Source organism: Mus caroli, unplaced genomic scaffold (assembly GCF_978045245.1).
Source record: "Mus caroli unplaced genomic scaffold, Mus_caroli_1 scaffold_13, whole genome shotgun sequence".
Classification (NCBI taxonomy): Eukaryota; Metazoa; Chordata; class Mammalia; order Rodentia; family Muridae; genus Mus; species Mus caroli.
This window is the reverse complement of record NW_028227268.1, coordinates 111,077,071-111,090,505: the sequence shown is the minus strand read 5'-3', so window position 1 is coordinate 111,090,505 and position 13,435 is coordinate 111,077,071. Positions and strand designations below refer to the sequence as shown.

At 39.5% G+C, this 13,435-nt stretch overlaps 1 protein-coding gene across 7 annotated transcripts in view; it reads right to left on the bottom strand.

Annotated features, from left to right (window-relative positions):
• Window positions 1–13,435, bottom strand: part of Cobl (cordon-bleu WH2 repeat protein) — a 229,565-nt gene that overhangs the window by 104,327 nt on the left and 111,803 nt on the right. For all 7 annotated transcript variants that reach the window (XM_029483414.2, XM_029483412.2, XM_085829103.1 and 4 more), the window contains one exon: window positions 4,848–5,021. In XM_029483414.2, the coding sequence (XP_029339274.1) occupies window positions 4,848–5,021 (174 nt within the window). The remainder of the gene's footprint in view (window positions 1–4,847; window positions 5,022–13,435) is intronic.

The following is a 13,435-nucleotide window of genomic DNA, read 5'->3' as shown; positions in this document are numbered from 1 at the left end:
CACTTCAATTAATTCAATTTAGATATGCCTCCACAGATGGGACCAAAGTTCACCTCTCTGGTTATTCTAGATTCAATGAAGTAGTCAGCAATAACCACCTCACAGTACCTGTGGTACTCTTGCACTCTGCTGGCCAAACTTACAGGGCCTCCACAGTACCATGACTTGCAGAGCCCACCTCAGCCAAGGTGACCTTTCTGTAGGGCAGTGTCAATGACATGAGAAAGCAGTATGCCATGCTATCAGAAGTAGCCGTGGTGGTGGTAGTTAACTTTTCTGTTAACTCTGTCCACTTTTCTGAGTTCTAACTCAAAAAGGCTAATGACTCTTTCCTCCTTTTATTCTTTTTTTGAATATTATTATAGTACAACTCTCCCTTAAATAGCCATCTACCTATACTAAAATTCTGCTTCCTTTAAAAAAAAAAAAAGCAGTAGTCTTTAAAGGGTTGAGGATATAGAATTCTTGCTTAGTATGCATAAAGCCCTGGAGCTGAGTGTGATGGGAGATATGCCAGCTATCAGAACTCAGGAGGTAGAGACAGGAGGGTCAAGAGTTCAAGGCTATCCTTGATTGGTCAAACATATTGAGTGAGCTGGAGGCCAGCCTAGGCTATGAGACCCTGTCTCAAACAAGGAAACAAACAACAAAAAGGATCACCCTTGAAGTCTAATGGTAAATTAGGCATTTCAATTTTCAATAAAGTATTGCTTTGGAAGTACCCTCAGCAGTTTTAGGATTTTCAGGAATATTCTAACCATTAAATCAAAGAAGCAGTGATGTTTTCAGTTGTTTCTAACATCTATGATCATTCTGTCTGTTCATATGATATGAGATTTTATGTGTCCATGTGCATACTTAACCAAAGCATGAGAAAAATGAATGGCATTTCTGCTATTGGAGCAGAGTGTTCTACCAGTATTTTTGACCAAATAAGGAATACATTCACAGAAAACCCTACTCTGGGTGATGCTAATACCTGATCATAACAAGTCTTTACCATTTTGTTTTCATAGTCAACATTGCTAATTATTTTGAAACCCTAAGGCAAGAAGCCCAAGATAATGTCAAGAATCCTTGTCATGTTGGAAGTCTGTGGTGCCGACTGTTAGAATGAAACATTTCAAGTAATTCAGAATACATTTAAAGCATTTTCTTTATACCATGAACAAAATGACATATAGTTTGGTAGGCATAAAAGGTGGCTAGATCATAGAGCCCTACCATGACACCCTTCCATTCTCTACCCACCTCTACCTGAAAGTTCACTGTAACAGCCTAAGGTCAAGATGCATGGCCAGGGCAGTGGCCTCTGAAGAAAGGCACTATCCTCTGCCTAAAGAGACCAGACCCTTATGCCCAATAATCTCCCCAAACGCTCTGCAGAGAGATTTGTATAAAAGTGGCATTGCTTATTTTCCAGTTCCAACATTTCTAGGAAATCTTCTTAAAAATTACCTTTAAAAATAAATACTGATGATCAAATCATGAGTATTTAATTAGGTAAAATATATACCTAATATACATTTTTTACATTTCACATAAATGGAACATGGGAAAATTATTCTATCTTTAAGGCACTGACAGTTAATTTTGAATTTTGCCACTTAGTTGATAAGAAAAATGGTCATGTAAACATGAAAACCTAAGTATTCTCATAAGCTAACCATGTCCTGAAACTAAACATTTTCTTCTTACTCAGGATTTTGGTTTTAGTAGCAGCTACATATAAATTAGGTTTTCAAACAAACAACTTATCTTTAGATGGAAGGAAATTCATAAAAAGGAACTGATGTCCTTCCCAACAACCAGGACAACATATTTTTTGGGGTCCCTTTCCCAGAAATTGGTAAATAACAAAATATATTTCATTTTAGAAAGAAGGATGTTCATAGGCAGGGCTTAAATGCAATCTGTACTTTACTCACATACTTTAAAAGGGACATGGTTTCCAGCAACCAATTTCTCAACTCATTCTGTGCCAAATAAAACAGATTTCAGTGGAAGCTTTTATAGCTGCAGAGGGGCTCTGCTCATTCTGCAGGGGAGAATGTACTGTTTATTTTCCATTTAGAGTTCCCAATTCTCCAGTTACTATATGTTTTTCTGCTCCAGCAGACTATCCAGTATGAGTAACTAAATTAAATTCAGAAAAACAAAGCATACCATCTTAGTATAGAAGACAATTTTGAAATGCTGATGTACCATCTATGCTCTACCACATTAAGATTTAAAATTGGAGAAAAGCTTTTACATAACCCTGGTCCCGGAACACATATTTTTCATCACTAAAAAATATCTGTCTCAACCCAAAGGAAAGAGGCATCTTGGGGGTGGCTGGAAATGGCTAATGTTTTCAATACATCTGGGTGTTATGAAAAAGTACACAATGTAAACTGATTAAAGAGATGAACTGTGGCCACAGGAAACAGCTTCACATAGCGGCTCCATTGTTCTACCAAGCGTGGGACAAACTGATGTGCCTCTGGGACTAAATTTCTCTTTATCAGAATATTGCTGTATTATCACAGAAATCTCAAAAGAAATGAGTGTCTGAGACAAAAAAAAATCAGAACATCTTCTAAAATGTGTTGTATTATAGGATTTTGAGATCAATTTCTACTGACATGAATAAAGGGCCTATGGGGGTTAGATATGGTTTCTGATATACAAAGCTAAGAAGGCCTCTGGAAAAATAAAGACATCTACAGGACAGGTAGACAGACTGGTAGGCTGCCAGAGAGACAGGCAGGCAGGCAAGCAGGCAGGCAGACAGACAGACAGACAGACAGCGAAGTAAAGATACTGCGATGTTTAATCTGCATGGCAAATTTGACCTGATTTAGAAAGACCCTAGTAATGCACTTCTGCTTATGTCTATGATGTTGTTTCTAGCAAGGTTTAACTGAGAGAAGATATGTACTAAGTGTGGATGGTACCATTCATGAACTGAGGTATGAATAAAAAGTAAAAGGAGAACTGAGCACTGGCTTACTGCTCCCTGTTCTCTGGGTGAAATGTAACAGATGTTCCTGCTCCTGATGCTATGGCTTCCCTGCCATATTGGACTGTCTCCTCAAAGTGTAACCAAAATAATCCCTTGCAAATAGATTTATATTTGCAAGTATTTTGTGACAGCAGTGAAAAAATGACTAAATCAGATGTCAAGGAAGACATTAGGACCCACTCACAGTAACCTGCAGCTATAACAAAGACCCACGGCAAAGCCTCCAAGTTTGGTGGAATGGACATAGTTTCTAGTATATTTAACAATGTTGTCGGGAAAAGCCATCTTTTGACTAATGGAAAAATGATTCACACCTAAAGAGTGTCAATGTTCGTTCTTCAGAGTTATGACACACAGACAGAGCCAGAGTTGCTGAGGCACCAGGCAAGAAAGAGAATGTTAAATCCATCAAAGAATAAAAGGATACTCAGCATGCTTCATGTGATGCCAGTGTTCAGGGTATGCCTTCTGCCCTGGAATCTGGGATGCAGGGTCAGATAAAACAAAGAAGAGAAAGGGCAGCCCTCATTCTCAAGTTGCACCTCAGCATATGGGTGATGATGCAGAGCTTGGAATACTCAAAAGCATGAGCCCCCAGAGGTACTCTCAACACTTCATCCAGTTGAGGATGTGCTTAGAAAAATAAAACTTCATGATTTCATCCCAGTACTTTGTTCAGAGCTTGGAAAAGAGAGGTGATTAGACAGATAGCTACCATCTATACAAACACACTTTTTTAGGTACTCAAATCCCCCTGCCCCCTCTCTCTGATACTCTGTGTTTCCATAGACATCTATACTTTCAATAACATTTCACCTTTCCACTTAATGAAAGGTTCTCTTTGGCAAATTATCAACTGCTTGAGTGACTATTTTTAGCTTTTAGGCCACAATTAAGACAAATAAGTGATTATAGTACGGCAATATCACAAGAACCAGTCATAATTCAGACAGCCACTTATCAACCACTAAGCAGATAGTAATACAAGATAGATATACTCGGCAAAGGGATGGCTCATGTTCTAGAAGGACAGAGTATGACTATGGATTTCATCATGCTATTTAGATGAGTGTGGAGATTAAATGTATATTTTTTTTTCTGGAACTTTCTGTTTAATATTTTCGGAGTGCAGTTGGCTATACCAGAAATGTCAGGATACGAAATGTTTATAGTGTCATATGGTTCCCTAGTCCTGTGAAGAGAAGACTAGACATTTCAAGTTAATGCTTCCAGGTGTCAGCAGGTAGCTGAAGGAAAGAGGAGAAGTAGAAACCATAGGTTAGGTTTCTCACAGCTCAGGATGTGATCTATGGGACCATGTCTAATGATATAATGCCTTAGAAGGCTTTGTACTGCTCTGAAGACAAAAGGAAAGCTTCTTAAATACAGGTCCTATGAAATAAACCCCATATCATATTTAAAACAACTTAATATGCACACGTCTCCATTTTCTGTGAATCTGAGTAGTGTGCAGCATTTAGATGAGATACTTTGCTTCCTTCACAAGCCTCAGATTCCTCCAAGTACCTTTGTTTATGTAATTTCTCATAAGTGATCTCTCTGACACCCCCAAAATTTCAGTGCTAAAATGAAACAAATGTTAATCTACAAGCATTGAGTCCTTAAGAACCAAAGACCCCAAAATAGTTTCCTAGCTTAGTAACTGGAGCAGAGTGGTGTCTCACTTTTACTTCTAAATAAAGCTCAGATGTTCACTCTGAACACATTGTGTTAAATTCTTTACTCAAGAGTAAAGAATTCAGCATTTCCAAGGACCTGCAATAGAGTTAACTGGGTCAGTGTAAAGACGATTTGGTTGTGAGAAGTGCGAAAGCCCTACCTTTTCTGATACCTTGTCTTGACCCAGCAGCTTGGGACTTGGAGGAGGAGGGGCTCTGCGCTTCTTCATGTCTGACTTCATAGACACTCCAGAGATGTTGCCCAGGGAGAGGGAGGGACCCAGTGTTAGGGACCGAGAATGCAAGGATGGCGAGTTGGGTGTTGTTACGCAGCCCTGTAAAGGAAGAGACAGATAACACCTCATCAGTAAGATCTTTCTTCTTGAAACCACCCACGCAGTCTTCTAGTGGCATCTGTTTCTCCTGGCAGAGATAAAGTACTAGAGCAAGATTCTTATTACTATTCCCCTAGGAAATGCTTTTTTTTTTTTTTTTTTGAGAATTTCAAGTGTGAGGACTGTATTTACATCATTTGTGCCATGTCTTTCCTCCCTGTAATTCCTTCTGTGTTTCCCTACTCTTCTCAAGTTCATGACCTCTTTTACTTTAATTATTATTGCTACACACACACACACACACACACACACACACACACACACATGCACAGCCCCCCCCATTGACAGGCCCCCCCCACATAAACACACATGCACAGGCGCCCCCCCCCCCACATGCACAGCCCCCACCCCACACACATACACACACATGCACAGGTGCACACACATACACACACACACACATGCACCGGCGCATACACACACACACATACATACACACATGTATAAATACAACTTCTTGAGTTCATTTACTGTTGCTCAGATATATATGCTTAGAGCTGCTTGAGAAGCTCATAAGTGATCTCTGTGATTTGTCAGGAGCGGATAGAGTCTCTTTTTCTCTGAAGTCAGTAATCCCCTATAGCTTCTCAGTAGGGGTGGGGCCTGGTGAGAGTTCCTCCATTCACATTGGCGCTGTCATTCTTTTGGTACTGTCATTTTCAGGTCTTGTTTAGGCAACCATACCGTTATAATTTCATGGGTGAAGCTCAATCATGAAACAATCTAAACCTTTAAGAACACTTAGTGACTAGAATCATTTGGTATTTCCACCTAAACGATAGATGTAAATCTGCTATCTTAAAACTTTAACATGTCACATCAGCCATCTTAAAGTTTCAACGTGCCTTGGGATTAAGTTCTTAGAGATTGCAAAGACAGGCTCTTGACATTGCAGTGTACTGCATGGCCAAGAAGAGCACTAGTTTACCACCGAGAGTTGTTTCTCCTGTTGCCAGGTTCTCCCTTTTTTCTTTTCCATAATTTTTATTGATTCTCTGGGAATTTCACATCAGAGACCACAATTCTATTCATTTCCCAGTCCTTCCTTATTGTCCCCTTTTCACCTGTAATCTCCCTCTGCAATAATAATAATAATAATAATAATAATAATAATAATAATAATAAACATCTCCCTGTAGAAATTGTGATGTGTTATGGTGTGTTGCCCAAACAGCTTCTTCTAACCTTCGGAAATTATACGAAAATGTAATGGTATATAGAAAGTGCTATGCTTTGAAGGATCTCAGGCCAACAGTGAAGGACTTGACAACAGTTCCTTGTGAACAAATATATACCTGCCACCAAACACAGGAAATGGTTGGTTTCCAGAAACAATTCCCATTCTTAAGAAATCACCTTAATGACATCCCCATTTTCTTTCAATCATCTGCTGCCCATGTCTTTCTTAATAGAAAAAGAAGTAAAGAAATTTATATGCAGAAAAGACCCTTAGAGAACTAGAACTCTAATTTTGGATTAGGAACAAAAGCAGTCATGCCTCAAGCTGTACCATCACTCACATTGATCTTTATCTATAGCTCAAGTCATCCTGGATATGCTCCACATAAAATCAATGCAGAGAAAGACAAAGCCTCAAACTAGGGAGATACTGTCTGAGTTTTGATTTCTAGCTTTGCCACCACCAGCCACATAACCATGGGCAAGTTTTAATTTGTCTCTGTAACAGTTTCTCTCTTTCAAAGCTGAAGTGAATAGCTCCTACATAACAGAACTATCCTTGTGAACGACATGAGTTACTACATGTAATCAAGCAGGAAGGAGTTCTTGGCACGTAGGGAGCATTCAAAGTGCTTAAGTGATTATGATTATGTAATGACTTGTCTATCTTTCTCTCCCCATTTATGTGTGGGCTCTGTGAAGACAGTGACTGCCTCTTGATTTAATCACTGCCTTGTCCTCAGGACTCATAGTTCCTACAGCCTGAAAGGCTCACGAGCTTAAATCTCTTGGAATGAAGAGATGGTGCTTAAGCCTCTGGGAAACTCTGCTTTCACATTGAAACTTGTGGCTAAGGTTTCACCTCATTCTCCATGTGTAAAATAACTATGTAGCTGCACATGGGGGTACAAACCTATAACTCCAAATGCTGAGGACTGTGAGCTTGAGACTAGCCTGAGATATATAGCAAGATGTTACAAAATAACTGTCTTAATTAAAGAAAAGAAACCTATAGGAGAAAGCAACTACCTAGTTACCTTGGTCAATCATAAATTTTACTATTCAGTTTCCTGAGAAAGAAATTTAGACTTCGGTATCATTGACCTTAATTACAAAACCTTTGGTGGTTTGGAAATGTTCCCCATATACCTGAATACTTGGTTCCTAGGTGTTGGAACTGTTTGAGAAGGCTTAGGAGGGGTTGGAGCAGGCATAGCCTGGGAGGAAGTTGTATCATTAGGTGGGCTTTGAGGTTTCAAAAACCCATACCATTTCAGTTAGTGGTTTCTTTGTCTGTGGTTATTATCCTAACATGTAAGATCTCAGCTACTCCCCACCACCTTGTGTACTTGCCTGCTGCCATGATAGTCATTAAATAACCATGTGAAACTATAAGCAAACCCCTAACAACTCTTTCCTCTATAAGTTGTCTCCATCTTGTTCTTGGAAAACCTCAAGAACACAGGACCTAAGAGTTCTGGTAAAGGAAGTATAAGAAGCAAACCAGAGAAGGAACTTTGCTCACTCAATAACTAGAGTTATGGAGATGTTTTACTGGTACCAACTTGACTCAACTATCTCCAAATTTAAGAGGAGCACCAACCTCAATTTTCCTTGCTAGTAGCATGTAACCAGAATCATCCAAGCTGCTTAATTTACTTATATATAAAGTCAGCTGATTACACATGCACACACAGACACACAGACACACACACTCTCTCTCTCTCTATCTCTCTCTCTTTCTCTCTCTCTCTCTCTCTCACACACACACACACACACACACACACTCACACAACTTTATACATATTTAACACACAGTATAGGCCCAAGCTCGCATGCTCTCTCTCATTAGGGAGGTTGGCTTCACTGAATGGAGAGCTCCTGTATTGCTTGGCATCCCAGTATCACTAATACCATTCTCAGAACAATGCATTTCACAATTCTGCATCCAAAATTGCTTCTCTTCCATTTATACTATCTAATCATGTGCCTTCACTCCCTCAGTCCTTAGTGTTCACCACTAACTATGCTTGCCTGACTAAGCACAAAACAAGCCCGTGAAATTACCTTGGTCTTTTAAATACCTTGTATGAGGTTCTATGTAGCTATTTCATTTAAAACATTTTATAAGACACTCTCAATTGCAAATTGCATCTTGGTTAGAGGTGGGGCTTTGTATCCACTTCCTCTTCTCAGTGCTGGCATTCTCTCTGGTTTGATCATGTATAAATGTGTACCATATGTGTGTGTGATGGCCAAGGAGGTCAGAAGAGGACACCAGATTCCCTGAAACTGAACTTTCAGAGAGTTATGAGCTGTCATATAAGAGCTAGGAAACCATCCCAAGCCCTCTGTGAGAGCAGCAAGTGCTCTTAACCTCTGAGCCATCTCTTCAGGCCCAAAGCACTGAATATTTCACTTGGATTTGAATTTTAATGTTCTTTGTTATGATTATTGGACACCTTTTTTATAATTTTCCATAAAATATGTATTTTATATCTTTTTAGGCTTTCCTTTATGTTATTTTCCTCATGTAGTAATTTTTTGGAGGGTCTTTTTAAAGGTATTTTGTGTTGTAACTTTTTTTTAAACATTTTTTTTTTTTTTTTGGTTTTTCAAGACAGGGTTTCTCTGTATAGCCCTGGCTGTCCTGGAACTCACTCTGTAGACCAGGCTGGCCTCGAACTCAGAAATCCGCCTGCCTCTGCCTCCCGAGTGCTGGGATTAAAGGCGTGCGCCACCACGCCCGGCTGTAACTTTTTTTTAATTGCATGAATCTCATTTATTTTGCTGAATAAAAATTTTTAATTAAAGCCAGGCATGGTGGCACATGCCTTTACTCCCAGCACTCAGGAGGCAGAGGCAGGTGGATTTCTGAGTTTGAGACCAGCCTGGTCTACAAAGTTAGTTCTATATAGTTAGTTCTGTATAGCCAGGGCTATACAGAGAAACCCTGTCTTGAAAAAAACCAAAAAAAAATTTTTTTTAAAACTAATTTAAAAATAATATCTTTGAAGATTTTATAAGTTAATTTTTAAAACTTGAATTGTGTTAACATGGCAGGTAGGTTCAGTATAGCTCCTGGAACCAGATCCTACCCAGATTCTGACTCAATTCCAGGTGTCAGGTAGACAGTTGTCTGTCTCTTGTTCTCATCCCAGACTAGGATACCCAGCATTCAATATTCTAGTAAGACCTCCAACAGACAGCATTGCCAGAGGTTACCACAATCACCCTAAGGTACCTTGACTGTCCTCAACATCGTATCAACTCCCTGGGGGAGTCCTCAGCATTTTGGAGTGTGTCAAGATAAGCAAATCTCCAGGAGGAAGCAGAATTGCTCCGTAGCATTTTGGACTGGAGGTGGGAAAAACGGAACAAACCCTATGTGTCATTTCACAAAGAGTCTAGTCAGTTCTTTATAAAGATGAAAACCAACAACGGCTAATCAAAGTCAAGGAGTGACACTGAGCTCTAGAACTCAGAGTTACTGGCTTTGGAGGAAGTGTGCTCTATTTCTTCCCACACAAAATATTGGGTCTTAGAGCTGGGATGTCACCTTTTCAGACATGAACTTAGGTGGACACTTTTAGATACTGAATCTTGAAGTGATAGAGAGCCCTTGATTAGAGATGAGAGTCACCAGCCTCCCATCACCAAATAGCGTTAGCTATTCTCCCCTTACTGATATGACCAATAAATATCCTCAGAGCAAAATATAATAAGAATCTCTGAGTTAACTAAAATTCTCAGGTCATTTAGGCACAAACTACCATGAGATCTGGATTCCCTCCTTTTCTAAACATACCCAAAACTTTCTAACCTTAATTTCACTGATTTATGCCAATTTTCCATGAAACCACAGAAAACCAAGGTCTATATAAATTTTGTCTGTTAGCTCCAGTCTCTAACACACAGTTCACTAAATGACTGAGCCTGAGATACATGTGGACATCTGCTTCCAGTCACTGCAGAAAGATAAAATAAGTTTCACCTACCACACCTAGTCTGCCTTTTTAAGAGTTTTCACAGGACAATGACCTAGGTAGGGAAGCAGAGAAACTGGCAAACATATTCTGAGGTTTAAGAAAGAGATTTAATGCCTTGATCTTCTGCCTTGTGAGTCTTCCTGCCCCCTCTTTCACAATGTTCCCTAAGTCTTAGGTGTAGGACCTGTTTTGTAAATTGTTTTCCATTGGAGCTGGGCTCTCCAGCTCTGCATTTTGGTTCCGGGTGCTTTTCTGTAATGGTTTCTGTCTGTTGCAAAGATAAGCTTCTTTGATGAGAGGTGAGGAATTCACTTCTCTGTGGGTTCAGGAACAAGTATTTAGAACACAGTGAGAACCTATGTGGGTTTAATAAAGTTGTAGCTGTAGGTTCTTCTCCAAGATTCCTGACCTCACTAGCCCTATGTAGTTGGCCAGGTTTCTAATACCATATTGGATTTCCCTCTTGCAGATCTGAAGTCTAATTAGAGAGCAATTGGTCACCACCGAGGTATGTGTGACACAAATGTACCCATGTAAGCATCCTGGAAATATCAGAAGCTATAACCATAAAGTCTCATTAACATGATCTAAAAATGAGGTGAACAAGGACAACAACAGAAATGTTAACATGGATGAGTGACAGCCAAAAAGGCCTCAACCCTACACAAAGAAGTACAGGCAACTAAGGAATACCGGGAATGGAAGAAATAGTCTTCTTCAGCAAAGAGCACACTGATTGTTATGCCACACCAAATGGTCAGCCCTGAGAACACATGTATAAGCAGCATTACACAAACTAAGCAAATAGGATTTTATCTTACCTATAATAATGACCACCATGTTCTATTGTTTTTTTCAAGTATTACCAGGCTTTAATATAAAATGAAAAGCATTCATACTAGAAAAAGATTAAAAGGCTGAAGTCCAAAGCTTCCTTGATTAAGACATGTGCATGGTCATTAAAAAAAAAAAAGCAGAAAAGGTGCTAATCAGCCTTTCTGCAACCATGACCAAGAAGTCACAGCAAGGCATGCTGGGGACATAGCAGAGCTATCCTCCCACGTACACACCAAGACCAGCACCTGCAGGAGCCTGAGTGCATTCTTTAACCCAGGGACATCAGCAGATATTTCCTCAGTAATCTGATCTGGCTTTATAGCCATGCCTAGCTCACATATCATAAGATCTTTGGGAAAATATACTCTGACTTGAAAAAAAAAACATTAATGTTTAATTTACACACTCTGCAACTTTGCCATAAAGGTTTAGACAGTGTTTGAGGAAATTGCTAAAATTTGAAATGGTAAGGCTGTCCTTGCAATAAAATGTTCCAGGACTGGTTGCTAGGCACAGGCAAGAGTAGGCATGGTAACTGCTCTAAGGTAGCAGCTAATTTCTGGTTTAGGAAAGAATTTCTGAAGAAAGGCCATTTCAACTGTAAGTCAAAAAATCTGGTCTCTGCCACAGTAGAGGGGTGTTTATATCCACGGCTGTGTAACAGCTGCTCTGCCTTCCACTTCTCAGATGACCCAGGGATTTAGTATAAATCAAATGTAGTTGGTGGCAAGGTTCACCTTCCACCCCCTCGTCTGGCCTCATGATAAGTTCCTGCCAGCTGCTCCAGCCATTTATTCCTGCAGCATTCACTGATTCTGTATAGAAACCATCTTTCTCTCCAACATCTTAGCAAATTTGCCAAACCAAAAGCAAGAGAAAAAGGAATAAACCGTTAATTCCTATGTTCAAGGCTTCCCAGGTATTTCTTTTTAAGTGCTGTCAAATCACTGCTTTAAGCTTTTCACTGGTCTCTAGATTCCTGGAGTACTTTTGTCTTTTGTTAAAGAGAGAAGCTGGCAAAGGCCAAAAAATATTCTGAGATTTAAAGGTGCTTTATAAGCAGGCTAATGGAAGCACTAATCAGCTTGGAGGCAGCATCTTCTCTCCTCCTTGGAATATGGATGCAGGGCGGACCTGATAGCCTTGGAGGGACAGAGGATAGGGATGGGCTGAGGGGCATTTTTGTTTCTCTGGCTCGAAAGGAAAATATTCTAGCTGACCCGCCAGTGTTCTCCAGCTCAGACCTACAGCTGCAGCTGGATGTTAAGATTCCTCAGAATAGACAAGCAGGAGCAAACAGAACATGGGTCAGAGCCCTCATTAGGAAGGCTCATTATTATATATGTTAAAATCCTTATAGTTTTGTGTTCATAATATTAATTTTACACACTCATAGATTTGACTCTAGATTCTGGTTGTCCTCTTCTGTGTGTCCTGGAATATAGAGGTTTTACCAAATATAGGCCATTTTTAAGAGACACCCAAAGGATAAATAGTCATATGAAAATTTGTCTTTCTTTTGAGGTTATATTACTGTGCTTTCTAACATATTATTGTTGAGTTTGTTTGCTTGCTAGTAATTAATTATTATTGTTAATTGATTTACCAGCATATATTTTTTGAATAAGCTAGAATGACACTGAAATCAGAAGGAATCTCTGAGACTAAAACATGTGTAAACATCATCTCATCCTACCTTTCCTGAATGATGACAACTCATTGCTGAGGTGCTGCCTGGAACTACATGGGGTTTTAAAAAAGGTTATTGAAATATGTCTTTGTTGTTGATGTTTTTAACAGCATGCTCAATTACTTAAAATCACATAGGCAAGTTTTTATCTTCCTACAAAGTGAATTAGCAAAGTAGCTGCTAAACTCAAAATATTTCTTCCAATCTTCCACTTAGTTGTCACCATGAAAGGGAAATGAGGGACAGCAGAGGCAGACATAGAAAGGAGATCTGGGCAACTTCAATTCACAGAAAGGTAATGGTGGTTCTACCAGCTGTACACCAAACATCTCTCCCTTTATTTTATCTCAGCATCTCTGCTAATAAGCCCAATGCTATTATCTCCCAGGCTCATTTCTAGTTATACAAAAGGTGTTTAAGAATACACCTGTGTTCTTAATTAAACTCTGTCCAAAAAATGGACACATATTTCCAGGCTTATTATCTCTAGAGAGACACCCAACAAGAGTCATCCTGAAACTGGATTGTCTGCTAAGAGGCTGCTGCCTCCATGTCTAACTACTGCAACATCTTAGGCACTGTAAGAGAGTCTGATCTCAGCTTCTGGATTTTGGAAACATACTTGTTATAGCAGCCTATCTTTCTCTATTATGGTGGCC